The 17,869-nt window shown below is 44.8% G+C and overlaps 1 protein-coding gene across 2 annotated transcripts in view; it reads left to right on the forward strand.

Annotated features, from left to right (window-relative positions):
* The window catches only part of pdlim1 (PDZ and LIM domain 1 (elfin)), a 97,496-nt gene extending 92,203 nt beyond the window's left edge, over positions 1-5,293 (forward strand). For both annotated transcript variants that reach the window (XM_072583004.1, XM_072583005.1), the window contains 3 exons: positions 1,339-1,490; positions 3,666-3,783; positions 4,906-5,293. In XM_072583004.1, the coding sequence (XP_072439105.1) occupies positions 1,339-1,490; positions 3,666-3,783; positions 4,906-5,107 (472 nt within the window). In that variant the 3' untranslated portion in view covers positions 5,108-5,293. The remainder of the gene's footprint in view (positions 1-1,338; positions 1,491-3,665; positions 3,784-4,905) is intronic.
* The last annotated feature ends 12,576 nt before the right edge of the window (positions 5,294-17,869 follow it).

Raw genomic sequence — 17,869 nt, forward strand, 5'->3', positions numbered from 1 at the left:
ACGTTTTCACACAGAGGGTGGTACGTGTGTGGAATGAGGTGCCAGAGGATGTGGTGGAGGCTGGTACAATTTAAGAGGCATTTGGATGGGTATATGAATAGGGAGGGTTTGGAGGGATATGGGCCGGCACCTCCATCAGACTATGAAGTTGTGGGAATAATGAATTGGCTTCCACTGGAGATGACAAACAGGCTGTCAACACTGGAGGGTCAATGGGAAGCTCCTGTTGCAGTCCCACTAACCAAATGGCAGCTTCCAGCATCTGTAAGAAAGAGAGAGAGAGAGAGGTGGGTACCTCCATCAAATCTTCAACTTCAGCTGCTATATTTTCATTGCAGAGAGTCCAAGCCCTGACCAATCAGTCAGCAGCTGCCTTGGGTATGGGGGCTGCAGGTGCCTAGTGAGTGAATGACTGCCACCCCAACACCATCCACCCACCCCACCCCAACACCATCCACCCGCCCCACTCCTGTCCCCCCCAGGTCTTGCCCACCCACTCACTCACTCGTCCCCATTCTCCATCTTATGGCTTCAGTAACAGGCCCATAACCTGGCTGAGAAGATTCTCTAGTTGGCTTCTGCTGAGTGCCTTTTGAATAGATCATTTCCCTAATGGGTTTCTCCCTCCCCTCTGACCAGCTGGGTAGGGTTAGCCAGAATGAGAATGCCACTTCAGCACAAACATGTCAACAATTTGACACTGGTTTCTGATGCCAGTGACCACCTGTGCCCACATGCAGACTGTCTTCAACAGAAATCCAAAACTCTACCCCGGGGTGTCTAATCCTTACCCCAAGCAAACAAGAGCCCTACCGCCAGTTTACACAGCATATTGCACCACTGTGCTTACCAGTGAGTTGGTGATGGGGCAGGTATCTAGCTAGACACACACCTGGTCTTCTCTACAGCAGTGTCTCTTTAAACATCATGCTATAACAAACAGTCTACAGAATCCATTCTAACAAATAGAGCTTACCAGTAGGACGACAGCAATGTCTCTGGATAAAAGCAGTGTGGTTTCTCCAGCAAAATACAGCAAGTGGGGGGATAGTAACATGATAACAAATTTTATCTGTAACATTAATCCCATTCACTTTCAGCCATTCAGGAACTTCCAGCCAATTATCTCCATCCGGTGGAAATCTGAGAGTCACTGCCTGTATTCGACGCAAATTGGCCGATTTGAACATTACTTTCCCCATCATCCTTCACAGTTAAGATGCGATCCGGACATTGGGGAAAGCTTTGTTCAACGCTGCACTTTTCCGCGCACTGATGATCAGGGAATGAATCTGGAAGTCTCTGATCCTCTTGGCTTGTCTTTTGTTTCCATCGCAGTTTCGAACCAGCGAAGCAGCCGTGCAGACCCACCGTGGATACGGAGTCTGACGTTTACAAAATGCTGCAAGAGAACCAGGAGCCGGAGGAGCTGCCCAGACAGTCAGCCTCATTCCGTGTGCTGCAGGAGATCCTGGAGTCTGAAGGCAATGGTAAGGTCACTGTGCCAGCAGAGACTGACCACAGTGTAAGACCGTGCACCTTATCACGCCTGGACTCCCAACTGAGCTTTTCTGGTTTCTTTGTTCTTTCATCAGATGTATGTGCCCTTGGTGAGGCCAGCATTTATTGCCCATCCCTGGTTGTCCTTGAATTGAGTGGATACTGGGACAATGAATAAATTTGAGGAGGAGGTAGATTTTTAACTAGTAATGGGTTAAAGCATTATGGGGAGTGGACAAGGAAGTAGAGACTGTGGAAACCGTGCCATTGAGTTTGTTTAAGGTAGAGATTGATCGATTTTTGATTGTCTGTGAGACAGTTTAAACTTCTACAAGGGTTACCTCTGAACCTCCTGTGCTGCAGTGAAAATGTCCCAGCATATCCTTTCATTATAAACTCAAACATTCCTATTCCTGGCAACGTTCTGTTAAATCTCTTCTGAGCCTTCTCTAACTTAATAATATCCTTCCTATAACTGGGCAACCAGAACTAGATACGCAAATCCAGACAAGGCCTCACCAATGTCATGTACAACCTCAACATAGTGTCCCAACTCTAATCAAAGGACTGAGCAATGAAGGTCAACTATAATATAAGAGGTTATGGAGAAGGGATGGCTAAAAGGCATTGAAGTATTTGGTTAGCCGAGAATGGGGGATGAGGCTCGAGAAGCCGAAAGGTCTGCTCTTGCTCCTAGTTGTTATGTTCTTATGCTTGCTCAGCCATTTCAAAGGTCAGTCTTGTCACTGGAGTATGGAGTCATGTGTAGGCTGGACAGGGTATGGATGGCAGATATCATTCCCCAAAAGGGCATTAGAGACATTCTTCAGTGAGTATAAGCTGAACCTTTTCTCGCAAGACGAATCCCATCAGGCCAGGAATCAGCCAAGTGAAACATCTCTAAACCGCTTCCAATGGAAGTGCATTCCTGCTTCAGTAACAGGACCAAAACTTTACTGCATTGGTAGTCTCACCAATGTCCAGTACAGATGTTGGAAGATTTCTCTGCTTTAACACTCTGCCCCTTTGTGATAAACACCAACGATTGATTTGCCTTCATAGACACTTGCTGAAAGAGCACGTTAACATTTTGTGGTTCATGTATAAGGGCGCCCAAATTGCTCTGCGCCACAGCATTCTGCAATCTTATCTCATTTAGATAATATCCTGCATTTCCACTCTTCTGGCCAAATTGAGGGAAAATCTCTCAATTATTACATGCTCCAAAGTGCCTCAAATCCAAGGACTTTGTTTCAAAGTGCAGTCATGCATTGCAGTGGAGAAAAGCTAATTTACACAGATAAATGAGCTGAATGGATCATCAATTTTTGATGGTCGGTCTGAGGGAAGAATTTTCGGTAGAGAAACAAGCATGCTCAGTTCGCCAACATTACCCAAACAGGCCAGAGGGTATTTGGTTTAATGACTCATCTGAAAAGATGGCACTAATGCAAATGCAGCACGCCCTCAATACAGTACGGAAGGACAGCTCTAGTCCTGGAAAAGCATTAACTGCCAGACGTCCAGAGTTGGACAAGTTTTTGACCCTGAACTGACAGCAGGTCTAATTCGAAACTGACTGCAGTTGTAACATACCAGAGAATGGGATTGGGTATAAATGGAAAGAGCAACAGTTTGACTGTCCGACACAGGGATAGGAGAGGGGGTGCAAGGAATGGAGTGAATGCTGAATAAACTTGCTCCTTTGTGACTCAGTTCACAAGACACGTACACTTAAAAGATTATTTTTAATGAACCCTCCAGGATAGGGGAGCCACTGGCAAAGCTAGCACCAATGAAACATGCCTATTGATTGTTGAGAAGCTCCTGGCTGATGACCTGTTTCAATCTGTGCAGGTCTGTCTGCTGTAGGTGCACCCAGTTGTTAGAGAGCGTTCACTAATGGTGTCGTGGCATTACATGCCTGAGTCATGAACTTGTAGGAGAATTGGTTTGGTGGTGTAACCATAAACCTGCTGCCCTTGTCCCTGCTGTTCAAAGTTGTGGGTTTGGGAGATCCTGTGGAGAATGTCTTGGCCATTTGCCTTTAGGGATGTTAGAGACGTTCTAAGTGTGGTAACCTCTCGAGCAATGTTGGGGCAGTAACTATTGCAAGTATGGAATGGACTAACTTTGTAACTATGTCCTTATCCCGGTATTTCCAGAACAGCCGGATAAACCGTCTGGATTCCGCAAAGTGAAAGCCCCAGCCACGAAGGTTGGTACCTCGGTTGGCAGTGGGCAGAAGTTGCCTGTGTGTGAGGCCTGTGGCTCCGGAATAGTGTAAGTGGGCAATACCATTTATCTAGTGTCACTGCACCATGGTAGGTGAGGGGTGTAAAGGCGGGTGCATTTGTTGTGCCAACTGGCTACAATCCCAGAGTCGCTGCTGTTGAGCCCTGGCATGAAGGGCTTGTGCTCGAAACGTTGACTCTCCTGCTCCTCGGATGCTGCCGGATTGGCTGTGCTTTTCCAGCATCACACCTTTTGACTCTCATCTCCAGCATCTGTGGTCCTCACTTTCTCCTCATGGTCTAGCACCAGGAGCAGATGGCCAAAACCTTTGGGGTTGGGGGGTGCAGGGTGGGGAAGGGGTGCCTAGAGGGGGGAGTATAGGGAATTATGGAGACCATAATTTTTTTTTCAATAAATGAGTTCTTAACTTCCAGTGTTCAATAGTACTCATGGGATAGGACGTAGCAGGGGGGTCCGTGTTCACCTTAACTCCACTGGCTCATTCACAGTCTCTCAGGAAGGCAGGCAGAATCCAAGAGGAACATGGAGGGGACTGTGCAGGAGGTGGTGCCCTCATGTGTATCCGTTTGGCAACATCATAGAGTTGGGGACCTAACCCAGTCCTCAGTATTAACCCCTCAGACCCTTGCTCACTTACACAATGTGTAGCTGAGATGCAAACCAGGAGTGGTCAGCGACTTATTTCCTGAGACACAAGAGAAAGGAAAATCCTCTGGGCATCTGCTCCTGAGTGGAAACATTAATTGCTGGTGAGTGTACGGGTTAGGTTCCTGATGCGATGCCAAATGTGGTTGAGTATCCCAGTCGCACTTTCCTTCTGGACTGAACAATTCAGGTTTGGATGACGGAGATTCCTGGTGTCCATGGATCCCCCAACTACAACAGCAATGCTCAGTCCAACTGGCCTCAGCACCATTAAGCCAGGATCCAGTTCCAAATCAAGGGACAACTGAGTGATGCTGTAATCAGTACTGGTCACAACCAGGGGGACAAATAAACTCATGGAAACATCCTACACAACAGGAATGGGAGGGGAGAAACCAAGTCGGGCAAAGGTTTTACAAAATGTAAGTGACTTGGGTTGAAACTCAGCACCATTGGCTGTCCTGAATTAATTGATCTGTTTCTTTTCTGTCTGCAATGTTACAGGGGGATGATTGTGAAAGTCCGTGACCAGTTCCGTCACCCTGAGTGCTACACTTGCGCTGACTGTGGAACAACCTTGAAGCAGAAAGGACATTTTTTCATCGGAGACAAGATCTACTGTGAACAGCACGCCAAGGAGCGGACCACCGTCCCTGAGGGCTACGATGTTGTCACGGTCTTCCCCAAGTCACAAGCCACGATCTGAGGCACCGTCTTCCAGACCCTGTGAAATAAGTGATCCTGCTTGCATGCCTACCTATGTACAGAAGATACCACTAACTACATTTGTTACACCATTTTTCTAAAAAAAAAAGTAACAGATTTCTGTAATCACGCAATACAAATGCCTCTCGAATGTAATGAGACACCACTAAACTACAATTGGTTACCACTTTGTTTCTTAAGTGCTTTATATTTCATCCATCAGCTCCTGGTGGTTTGTTTTGATCTTTTATTCTCCCATCTCTCCTCCTATGGGACTGTTCTCTCCTCCATCCTCTCGTTTCCAGAGGACACCGCTCTCCCCACTTCATTGATAAGCTCTCCAGTTTCACAGCTTCACCCAAGCCTGAAGTATTTAGGTAAAAGCTCGCTGAATATTAAAAGACTATTGAACTGCAAGAGGCATCATTACTGAGCCAGTTCCAGTCTGTGCATAACATTTTGCCCAATGCCTCTCGGTAAGGCTTAAGATAACAGCCTGCGTGCCTCTTGGGCACTGTCACGTTTCTAGCCAGAGGCCAAATGAAGTCCTAGCTCAATAAAAACTCAAAGAAGTGCAGATACTGTAAATCAGAAACGAAAACATGTTGCTGGAAAAGCTCAGCAGGTGTGGCAGCATCTCAGGAAGGATCACTCAACCCGTAACGTTAACTCTTGATTTGTCTTCAGTGATGGGGTTTAGATAGGGTTGACAGTGAGAACCTTTTTCCGCGTATGGAGTCAGCTATTACTAGGGGACACAGCTTTAAATTAAGGGGTGGTAGGTATAGGACAGATGTTAGGGGTAGATTTTTTACTCAGCGGGTTGTGAATTCATGGAATGCCCTGCCAGTAGCAGTGGTGGACTCTCCCTCTTTAGGGTCATTTAAGCGGGCATTGGACAAGCATATGGAGGTTATTGGGCTAGTGTAGGTTAGGTAGGCTTCGGTCGGAGCAACATCGAGGGCCGAAGGGCCTGTACTGCGCTGTATTTTTCTATGTTCTATGATGCTGCTCTGTTGAGTCTTTCCAGTATTTTGTTGTTAAGTCCTAGCTCAGGTCAGTTAACCTGGCACAGGTCGGACATGGAGATGGGACTTTGTATGGATCAGTTCCCCAGCCTGTCAATGAAGTCACTAGAAGCAGCAACAACTTATCACAGCACCTCTCAGTGCAATGTTATTTTAACACAGAGGAGTCTGGAGTGTTTCTAACAGGGTAAAGACGTTTCAGACTGCTTCGTAGGAGTGATATCAGAGGTACGTCTTAGATGAGATGAGAAAGGTAGAGAGGTCAGTGTGTGATTTCCTGAGTTCAATGTTGAAGTCTTGGTCATCAGGAATGGTATGATTTTAAATTGAGGGTTTAAAATCCTCCAGCCCACAGGAAGGCATTTGGACTTTGCTTTTGTATCAACTCTTTGAAAGAACTATCTATTGACAGTACTCCGAGTAGGCCTGCTCTTTTGTCAGAATGCTCCTTACAAGCACGGATTCTATTCCCTTTGCATGTTATTACACAGACAATTTGCAGCACTACCCAAATTAACTCCAACTTGTGTTTGCTGTCTGGTAAAGAGCTGTGCAATATTACTCCAACTTCCATCTCCTGGTCAGCACTCCCTCAGGTTACAGCATTTCAAACAAAGATCAAAGGGTTGTTTTTAAATGGTTTTTGCCTTTCAAAGAGTGAGTTACTTCCTGGGTGAAAACCTTTCCCCTCAACTCTTTCTGCCAAATGAGATACTTAAATTTATGCCCCTTGGTTATTGACTTTCCTGATGACTGAGTAGATCCTTATTATCCACTCTATTGAAGCCCCTTGTAATTTTGTACACTCTGACTTTCACCGTTCCAAAGAACATCACTTGAACCCACCAAATCTTTCCTCATCACTAAAATTCTCCATTCTGGGCAGCATCGTTGTGATTCTCTTATAATTAGATCTTTTTTGTAAGATGGTGACCAGAACAATAAGGAGTACTCTAGCTGCGATCTAGCATGACCTTGCTGCTCTTATTCACTACACCACGCCCAATAAGAGAAGCATGCCTAGGGGAGGCAGTAATGGGGTGGTAGTGTCTCTATCCTAGTAATCCTGAGACCTGGGCTAATATCTGGAAACACAGCTTCAATAGAATTAGGTTCTAGATCATTTCTTACCTTATTGTCCACATCCCCAGACCTTTAGTGAACACCAATCTATAGAGATGGCAGTGCACTAGCTTAGCAACCCAGAGACCAGGGTAATCTACTGGAAATATGGGTTCAAGTCCCAGCACAGCGGCTGGTGGTGTTTAATGAATGAATTGTTGCATCCCTACAGTTTGGAAAGGAGCCATTCGGCCCATCAAGCCTACATCAACAATCTGAAGAGGATCCCAGCCAGACCCACTCCCTCTACCCTATCCCTGTACCCCTGCATTTCCCATGGCTAACCTGCACATCCCTGGAAACTACAGGGCAATTTAGCATAGCCAATCCACTTAAACTGCACACCTGTGGACTGTGAGAGGAAACCAGAGCACCCAGAGGAAACGCACATTGAAACAGGAAGAATGTACAAACTCCATACGCGCTCGCATGATGATGGAATCGAACCTTGGTCCCTGGTGCTGTGAGGCAGCAGTGCTGACCACTGAGCCACCCTCTGGAATATAAAGCTAATCTCAGTCATGAGGACCATGAAGCTTTCATTTTAAAGGGCCATCTGGTTCACCAAAGTAGGTGAAGGAAGGAAATCGACCATACCTATTAGGTCTGTCCTCCATGTGACTCCAGACCCACAGCAGTGTGGTCGTCTCTTAATTGCCCTCTGAAATGGTGTAGCAAGACATTGGGTTCATGGGCAATTAGGGATGGGCAGCAAATGCTGACCCTGCCCGTGCTGCCAACATTGCCATTTAAACATAAACAATAACATTCTTCAGCACATTATTCACCTGGTCTGTTACTTTCAGAGATTAATGGACATACACTTCAAGGTCCCATGGTTTCTCAATCCTTTCCAACATCTGTTTACTCTGTATTTCTTTATCTTGTATGTCTTCTCCAAATGCAGTACTTTACAGTCTCTCGATTGAGACCCTTTTGGCAATTTTCTGACTGCCTGACTAATCCATCGCTGTTATCATGCAGCCTCGATCCTCACCACATAAACAAAATTTGCATCATCTCCAAATGTTCTAAAGGGGTTCCCTGCATTTAAGTCTAAATCATTGAGACGTGCAGTAACGACAAGGGACGTGTATTGAACCCAATGGAACCCACTGGAAACAATCACAAGTACAATTAACCATTGTACTTCCTGCCACTCAACCAATTCTGGATTGAATTTGTCACTGTCCTGCACCCAATAGGTTTTTATTTTTCTGGCCAGTCCACGTGGGACCTTGACCATAGATTTTGCTACATGACGTCAACAATGCTCCCCTCATTGACCCTCCTTGTCACCTCCTCAAAAGAAATTCCAACAAGTTATTCAGACGCAGCCTTTGTTAGATCAAGTAATTGTTCTTGCTTAACCTGTGCCTTTCCAAATAATGAAAGCAAAACACTGCCAAAGCTGGAAATCTGAAACCAACTCTGAGCATGCTGGAGGACCCCAGCAAGTCTGGCAGAATCTGTGGGAGAGAAAGCAGAGTTACCATTTTGAGTCCAATATGACTATTCTTAAATCAGTTCTGAAGGAGAGTCATACCAAACTGGAAATGTCAATTCTGTTGCTGTCTCTCCACAGATGCTGCCAGACCTGCTGAGTTCTTCCAGCACTTTCTGTATTTGTTTCATTTTTGAATAGTGATATGTCCTGTCCCTCAACAATTTTTGCCGCAATTTGTTCACACCAGGAATGAGCAGTAATTACTCAGTCTATCCCTCTTGTCTTTTTATTAAACAGCAAGTCTGCTGCCAAGGAGCACGGGCAAATTATAGTCAAAACATTAATTTTCTAAGTAACCTGGGCGACAAATTGTTTGGGACCTGCTAATCAATGCACTTTGAAGATAACAAAGGATGTAACATGTTTTCTTCAGACGAGCTGTTTCTTTACATTGGACTGAATGTAAAAAAAAAACTTTTCAGAATTACTGAGCCGTACGAAACGCATCCCTAATGAATGTCTGAACTTTTGTTATAAACAGTTAGAAGTTCTGTGCACATCAGCAGCCTACTGAGCGGGATCTTTTGCTTGTTGTCTTTTGCCATTACTTACAAAGCCATGGAGAGCGTCTCCTGCTGGTACTTTATCTGTTAGTTGAATTTCACTGTACCATGCATTGGTGAGCAGTCTATTTGATATGAATTAAACTCTAATGAACTGACACCTTCTCCTTAAATGCTCTCAGCGAGCGGTGACAAACAAGCTCAGCATGTGACATGGTTAGACAGAGAGGGAGATACGTACTCTAGCTGGGTTCTTCTTGGGTGTGCAGGTCTGTGGCCTAGAGCAGTCAGGGAGCAACAAGGCTTCATTGTGCAAGTCGGGGAATCTTCCTGTGCAGCACAATGTTAGGAGGAACTCTGGCGCTAACTAACACATGGAGCCACATGCTCAGCAGAGCTGGGCACTTAGCAGCAGCAGTAGGTTCCCGGTGCTAATATGTAACCCGGAGAGAGCTACATTCTACACAGTGGACAATCAATGTTCTCAGGTTTCAACATTTTCACAGGTTCAATTAAATCAAGGACTAGTAAAATACCTAACACACACATACACTCACTTACACACACACACACACACACACACACACACAAAGTGGTCTATGCTGTTTAACCCCACTTTGTGCTTCCACGAGGAGGACCTTCCACCCTGACTTTAAGTTCACCTGGACCATCTCAGACATCTCCCTCCCCTTCCTGAACCTCTCTGTCTCTGTCTCTGGTGACCAATTGAACACACAAACCTATGAATCCCACAGCTACCTGGACTACACCTCCTCCCATTCTAGCCTCGCCCCCCCCCCTCCCACCCCCAAGTAAAAATTACATTCAATTCCTCCGCCTCCGCTGTATCTGCTCCCAGGAGGAGCAATTTCACTCCAGGACATCTCAGTTGGTCTCCTATTTCAAGGATCATGATTTTCCCTCCCACATGGTCAACATTGCCCTCCAGCACATCTCATCACTTCCTGCACCTCCACCCTTGAATTCCACCCCTCCAAACGCAACAAGGATAAAACGTCCCTGTCCTCACCTTCCAACTCACGAATCTCCGGATACAATGCCTCATGCTCCGCCATTTCCATCACCTACAGTCAGACCTCACCACCAAAAATATATTTCTCTCTCCACTCCTATTAGCATTCCACGGAGACCATTCGCTCCATGACTCCTCTGTTATGTCTACGCCCTCCCACCAACCCACCCTCCACACCTGGCATCTTCCCTTGCTGCGCTTGAGGTGTAAAACCTGCACCTATACCTCCCCTCTCACCTCCGTCCGAGGCCCTAAAGGATCATTTCAAATCCAACAAAAGATTTTCCTGCATATCCACCCACCTCATTTATAGCATCTGTTACTCTTGACGCAGTCTCCTCTACATCGGGGAGACTGAGCGCCGACTTGCAGAGCTGCCCAGGGAACATCTCTGGTCCACGCACACCAACCAACCCTACTGCCATGTAGTCAACTACTTCATTTCCTGGGCCTCCTCCACTGTCAAATTGAAGCCACCCAATGCCTGGAAGAAGAACGCCTCATATTCCACCATGGAACCCTCCAACCACACGGCATCAACATTGACTACATCAGTTTTGAAATCTCCCCTCCCTCCACTTCATCCCAGATCCAACCCTCCAACTTGGCACTGCGTCGGTTCCCCCACTCCTCCGATGCTACCTGACCAGCTGTGATTTTCTAGCACCACACATTTCGACCCTGACTCTCCAGTGTCTGTAGTCCTCACTTTCTCCTGGAATAAATGACACAGCAGTTATAATGTGGTCATTGATGTTCAGTCTGGGTTCTGTTAGAGGCACTCAGCTCCTGACCTGACTACAGCATTGTGTCAAACGTGGAGAAAAGGACTGCATTCTGGAGGAAGTAAGTGCGAGTGACATTATCCCCAACATCAGTGGAGCATGAGTGTGGCCTCAGCAAGCTCCAGTGACATTAATGTCAGAAGGAAGCAGGGAAAACTCTCCACTGGTTGGAGTCACAACGCTTGGACACCAATCCTCTCAGTTCCAGGCAGTCCCTTGCAGGGGTTGCTTGGTGCAGAATCATAGGCCCAACCATCATCACCACCTAAATCAGAATTGGGAAAGTTTGCTGATGTTCAGACACTGTCTGCTACTATTCACAACGCTTCAGGCAGTGAAATAGTCCACGTTCGTAGGCAGCAAACGCTGGGCAGCGTCCTGTCTTGGCTGGCAAATGGCAAGTAATATTTTGGCCACAAAAACATCACGCAAAGAGCAGGATTGTGGCTGGGAATTCTGTGGTTAACTCACCTGACTCCTCAAAGACTAACCACCATCTGTAAGGCACTTTGTGCTTCCACGAGGAGGACCTTCCACCCTGACTTTAAGTTCATCTGTAAGGCACAAGTCAGGAATGTGCAGGAATGCTTCCCACTTGTCTGAATGAGTGCACCTAAAAACAGCGTTCAAGAAATTCTACAGCATCCAGGACAAAGCAACCTGTTTGATTAGCATTGCATCCATTTCCTTCACTCAGTGTAACCATCTGTAAGATGAACTGTAGTAAGTTAGTCATGTGACCTCAGATATAGGTCCAACTTGGAGAGAGACGCCATTAAAGATGACACAGGGAACACTATGTCAGCACCATGCAGCTGAAATCGTGTGGGTTTTGAGAGCCGTAAAAGAGATAACTGCTGTAAGGAACATAATTAAAAACTTCAGTCTTCAAATCCCTGGCTGTGAATTCTCCAGTCTCCCAGCCCCTTCTCCCACCGTTGCCACTTCTCATGTGTGGAACACCAGCTCGAAGGCATTGAGGGCAGCAAGGGCAAAGAACGTACTCTGGCTGGAGGAATTCAGTGTCCACCACCAGGGATTGCTCAGTAGCAATACTGCAGTCTGAACTAGTTGAATCCTAAAGACATAGCAGCTGGACTGAATCTGTGGCAGCTAGTGAGGAAATCAACCAAAGGCACAAACCTTACTTGAGATCATCCTCACCTATCGACCTGTTGCAGATGCATTTGTCTGTGGCAGTATTTGTAGGAGTGGCCACTTGAACAGTTCTTCTGACAATGAAGTCACATTGAGGATGTCCTCTAACGTGATGTATGGCACTATGACAAAATTAAATGGGACAGACTTTGAATGGAGCTGGCCACTGAAAACTGGGCATTATGAACCACTGTGAACCAACAACAGCAGAATTGTATTCCAATACAATATACAACCCTCATGGCCCTGCATATCCCCCACTCTTCCAGTATCGTCAAGCCAAGGGATCAACCCCGGATGAATGAAGAGTGCAGAAGGACATCACAGGAACAGATATCCCTAAAAATGAGATGTCATCCAAGTGAAACTATAACATAGAGATAATTGTGTGCCAAAAAAAATAAGCAACAAGTGATTCGGCGAACTGATCCCACAATTAATGGATTATTTCCAAGCTCTGGATCCATGCTAAATCCAGTTACAAATCTATATTTCAGCCTCTCAGTGGAGGACGAGGATCCACAATTATCTTCATCCTCAATGATGGAGGAACGTGGCACATCACTGCAAAGGTGAGACTGAAGCAACTGTAACAATGTTCAGTCAGGAGTGCCAAGTATAGTATTCTCCTGAGATCCCCAGCATCACAGATTCACTGTCTTCAGCCAATTCGATTCACTCCATGTGATATCAAGGATTGGCTGAGAGCTATGGGCCCTGACAACATTCCAGCAAGAGTACTGAAGACTTATGCACCAGGACTTTCTGCACCCCTAACAAACCGCCCAGCACAGCTACAACAATGGCACCTACCTGACCTGAAAATGGCCCACTTAATGTCCTGTACACAAATAAAAAGGACAAATTGAACCCAGTTAATTACTGCCTCATCAATCTACTCTTCATCATCAAAAAGCTGATGGAAGACTGGGCAAGAACCTGCACATGACACTTGGTTAAGGCCAGAGCCGTTTGGCTGCTGATCTCATACCAGTCTAGATCTAGATCTAGATATAAGAGCTGAGATGAGAGTGACAGCCCTTGACAACAAGATAGCATTTGACCAAGTGTGGCATAAAGGGACACTAGAGAAACTGGAATCAATGGGAATCAGGCAGAAACCTCTCTATTGGTTGGAATTATACCTAGCACAAAGGATGATGGTTGTTGTTGCTGGAGGTGTATCAGCTTATCCACAGGGCATTGCTGCATAAGTTCAGAAATGAGAATATTCGCCAATGATTGCATAGTGTTCAGCACCATTCGCCACTCCTCAGATATTTATGCAGACCATATTCAAATGTGGAAAGACCTGGACAACATCCATGTTTGGACTAACAAGCAGCAAATTACGCTCAGGCCACACAAATGCCAGGCTATTTCCATCTCCAACAAGAGAAAATCTCACCAGCAATTGAAATATCCACAGGAGCAGATCAGCGGCTAGGAGTATGGTTCCAAGTAATTCAGTTCCTGACTCTCCAAAGATTGTGCATAAGATCATAAAAAGTAAGAGTAGAAGTAGGTCAAGTCTGCTCCACAATTCAATGAGATCATGATAATCCTCTTTCCTAAAACAAACACTGAGAACATAGGAGAAACTCATCAGGTCTGGCAGCATTTGTAGGGGGAGAATTAACATTTCAAGTCAGGAATGACACTTCTTTAGAATTCTCGTTCCTACCTTTTCCTCATGACCCTTTGATTCCCTTACTGACTAAAGAACTTGTCTATATCAGCCTTGAATTTATTTGGTGATCTAGCCTCTGTAGAAATACATGAAATAATTCCACAAATTCACTACCACCCGAGAGTAGAAATTCCTTCTCGTCTCTGTTTTAAATGTGTGACCTCTTATTCTGAGATGATACCCTCTGGTTCTAAATTCTTCTGAAAGAGTCTAGAAGGGAAAATAACCTTTCAACATCTGCCCTATACGTTTCAATAAAGTCACCTCTAGACTACAATGGGTGCAGACCTACATGATTTCTCATCGTGAAACATGCACCCCATACCCCAAATCAACCTAGTGAAACTTCTCTGAACTGCCTTCAATGCCTGTTCATCTTTCCTTAGACAAAAGGACAAAGCATGTTCGCAATATTCTAGGTATGGTTTGACGAGTGCCTTGTATAGATTTAACATGTCTTTGCTATCTCTATGACCACTCCCTGTGAAGTAAAGACCAATATTCTATTTGCCTTCCCTATTATCTGATGAATCTGGGATACTAACCTTTTACGATTTATGCACAAGGACTCCCAAATCTCTCTGTGCTGTAGCTTTCTGCGGTCTTTCTTCATTCAAATATCATTCAGCTCCTCTACTCTTCCTGCCAAATTACACAACCTTGTGTTTTCCAACATTACCTTGTACCTGCCAGGTTTTTACTTATTCACATAACCTGTCTCTATTCCTCTGCAGACTCTTTGTGACATCCTCAGTCTTTGCCTCCCACCTCGTTTTTATTGCAGCCACACTGGACGTGTGCTTGTGTTAGCCTCTGTCTTCATTTTGATATATTTAAAGAAGCTCTTACTCTCCTTTTTTATATTACCAGCTAGTTTACCTTAATAGTTAATTTTGTATCTTTTTGTTATTTTTTGTTGGTTTTTAAAGCTTTCCCAATCCTCTGGTTTACCACTAATCTTTGACATGCTGCATGTCTTTTTTGCTTCAATTGGATGCTATATAACTTTCATAACGTTCCATGGTTGGTTTAGTCCCTTCCTAGAATTCTTCTTCCTCACTAGAATATATCTTAGCTCTGAATCTTGAACTGTTTTCCTAAATATCTGCCTTTATTCATTATAATCCTTCTTGTTAAACGTCTTTTCCAATCCACTCCAGCCAACTCTGCTCACATTCCTTTGTAATTACTTTTATTCAGGTATAACACAATTGCTTCCGACCCCTGTTGCTCACTTGCAAACTGAATACTACATTCCAGTATGTTATGCTTACTGTTTCCTCAGAGTTAAAAATCACACAACACCAGGCTGTAGTCCAACAGGTTTAATTGGAAGCAGGAGAAAGTGAGGACTGCAGATGCTGGAGATCAGAGCTTAAAAATGTGTTGCTGGAAAAGCGCAGCAGGTCAGGCAGCATCAAAGGAACAGGAGAGTCGACATTTCGGACATAAGCCCTTCTTCAGGAATGATTCTTGAAGAAGGGCTTATGCCCGAAACGTCAATTCTCCTGTTCCTTTAATTGGAAGCACAATTGTATACTCCACTGTCACCTGGTGAAGGAGCACCGCTCCGAAAGCTAGTGCTTCCAATTAAACCTGTTGGACTATAACATGGTGTTGTGTGATTTTTAACTTCGTACACCCCAGTTCAACACCGGCATCTCCAAATCATATTTCCTCAGAGATATTTTGCTCTGAGATTATTTATTAATCCTGTCTCATTACAAATTATCAGATCTAAAGTAGCCTGACACTTAGTTAAATCCATAGCATATTGTTCCCAGAAACTGTCCTGAATATAATCTATGAATTCTTCCTCATTCTTAAAAAAATAAGTTGTCCAAATCTACTTGAATATTTGAGTCATGTTTTCCCACATCCTTGTTGTGTGCTGATTTACTCCCTGACCAACCATCTATCTACTGTTAGGGGGGTCTATGGTCTTCCTCCTATTGTTCTTTCTTTCTTCCATTCACATGGATTTGACATATTTCTTGCTATTGTACTTATTCTATCCCGTATTAAAAATGTGACCCACCACCTTTTTCGTCCTGTGTGTATTTCTAATTGAAAGGGGTCATGCCCCTGAATATTTAGCTCCCTGCTTTGATCTCCTTATAACCATGTCTCTGTAACGGCTATAAGCTTGCAAGTAATTAGTCCCAATTTATGACATTGTTTGTTCAGAGTACTGTGCACATTTAAGTAAGGAGCTATTCAATTTGCCTTTTTATAATTACGCAGGTATCTTGTTCAGATACATCTGGTGGTGTATCCTGAATCCTCTTCCTATGCTATTTAACTATCTATGATGTGAAGACGATTAATCTTACAGCAGTTGAACAAATATGGAGATCCACTGGCTGACGTGCAGCACTGCTCCTGCGATGTTCGACTCCTCATCCCAACTCATCCCTCCTCATCCCTCCTCATCCCAACTCATTCTCCATTCTGAAAGAGCTCATCGCAGACATGCGGCCGAGAACACCATCAACCTTCTGCCTTCTGGATATCCAGCACTTTTAAATTTCAATGTCCCGGTGTGGTGGTCTCGTTTGGAATGCAAACTGAGGGCAGAAATCCAATTGAGCAATGTAATGCAGCAAAAAGTGGGAACAGTTTGGGTAACATAGAAAAATAGAAAATATAAGCATAAGTAGGCCTCCCCACCCCCCCTCCATTGGGCCCTTCAAGCCTGCTCCACCGTTCAATATGATCGTGGCTGACCATCTAACTCAGCCCCCTACACCTAATTTCTCCCCATACTGTTTGATCCATTTGGCTCTAAGAACCCCTTCTTCAAAACATTGATCCAATCTCTTTCTGTGGCAGGGAACTTTAGGGGCTCACCACTCACTGGGTGTAGAAATTTCCCTTGATCTCAGTTCTAACAGGGTTATCCCATATCCTTAGGCTGTGATTCCCTGGTCCTGGACTCTCCGTCATCAGGAACACCATTCCGTCGTTTATAACTCCAGTGAATATAATCCCAAGCAGTCCGATCGTTCCTCGTAGGTCAGTCATGCCATCCCAAGGCTTAGGCTGGTAATCCTTTGTTGCACTCCTCCATAGATAGAACATCTTTCATCAAACAAGGTGACTAAAACTGCAAGCAATACTCCAGGTGTGGCCTGAATAAGGCCAAGTATAATTGCAGCAAGACATCTCTACATGTGAATCCTCTCACTATGAAGTTGAGCATACCATTTACCTTTTTTACTGCCTAATGCACTGCATTGCTTACTTTCAGTGACTAGAATATAGGGGCACCTATATTATAATAATAACATAATAACAATATAATAATAATAATAATCTACCTTTCTGTTTTTGCTCCTCTGAACCAAATCATTAATGTATATCATTGTTAGCTGGGGTCCAAGCACTCATCTCTCTCGTACCACACAAGTTACTGGTTACCACTTGAGAAATGACCTGTTTATTCCTACTCTTTGTTTCCTGTCTGCCAACAATTCTCAATCCATGTCAGTACATTATCCCAATCCCAGATGCTTTAATTTTGCAGGTTTAATCTCGTTTGTGGAACCTTATTCATAGTCTTCTGAAAGCGCACGTAAGTCATATCTACCGGCTCTCCATGATCTACTGTACAAGTTACATCCTCAAAAAAGTCCAGTAAATTTGAGAATTAACTTTGCTAATTACTTGCTTCACTGCGCCAGGGACCCAGGTTCGATTCCAGCCTCGTGCGACTGTCTGCGTGAAGTTTGCACATTCTCCTCGTGTTTGCGTTAGCTTCCTCTGGGTACTCTGGTTTCCTCCCACAGTGCAAAGATGTGCAGGTCAGGTGAATTGGTCATGCTAAATTGTCCATAGTGTTCAGGGATGTGTAGGTTTGCTACATTAGTTGGGCAAGGTATGTGGGGCTGAGTCTGGGTGGGTTGCTCTTCAGAGGGTTGGCGTCGACTTGTTGGGC

Source organism: Chiloscyllium punctatum, chromosome 13 (assembly GCF_047496795.1).
Source record: "Chiloscyllium punctatum isolate Juve2018m chromosome 13, sChiPun1.3, whole genome shotgun sequence".
Lineage (NCBI taxonomy): Eukaryota > Metazoa > Chordata > Chondrichthyes > Orectolobiformes > Hemiscylliidae > Chiloscyllium > Chiloscyllium punctatum.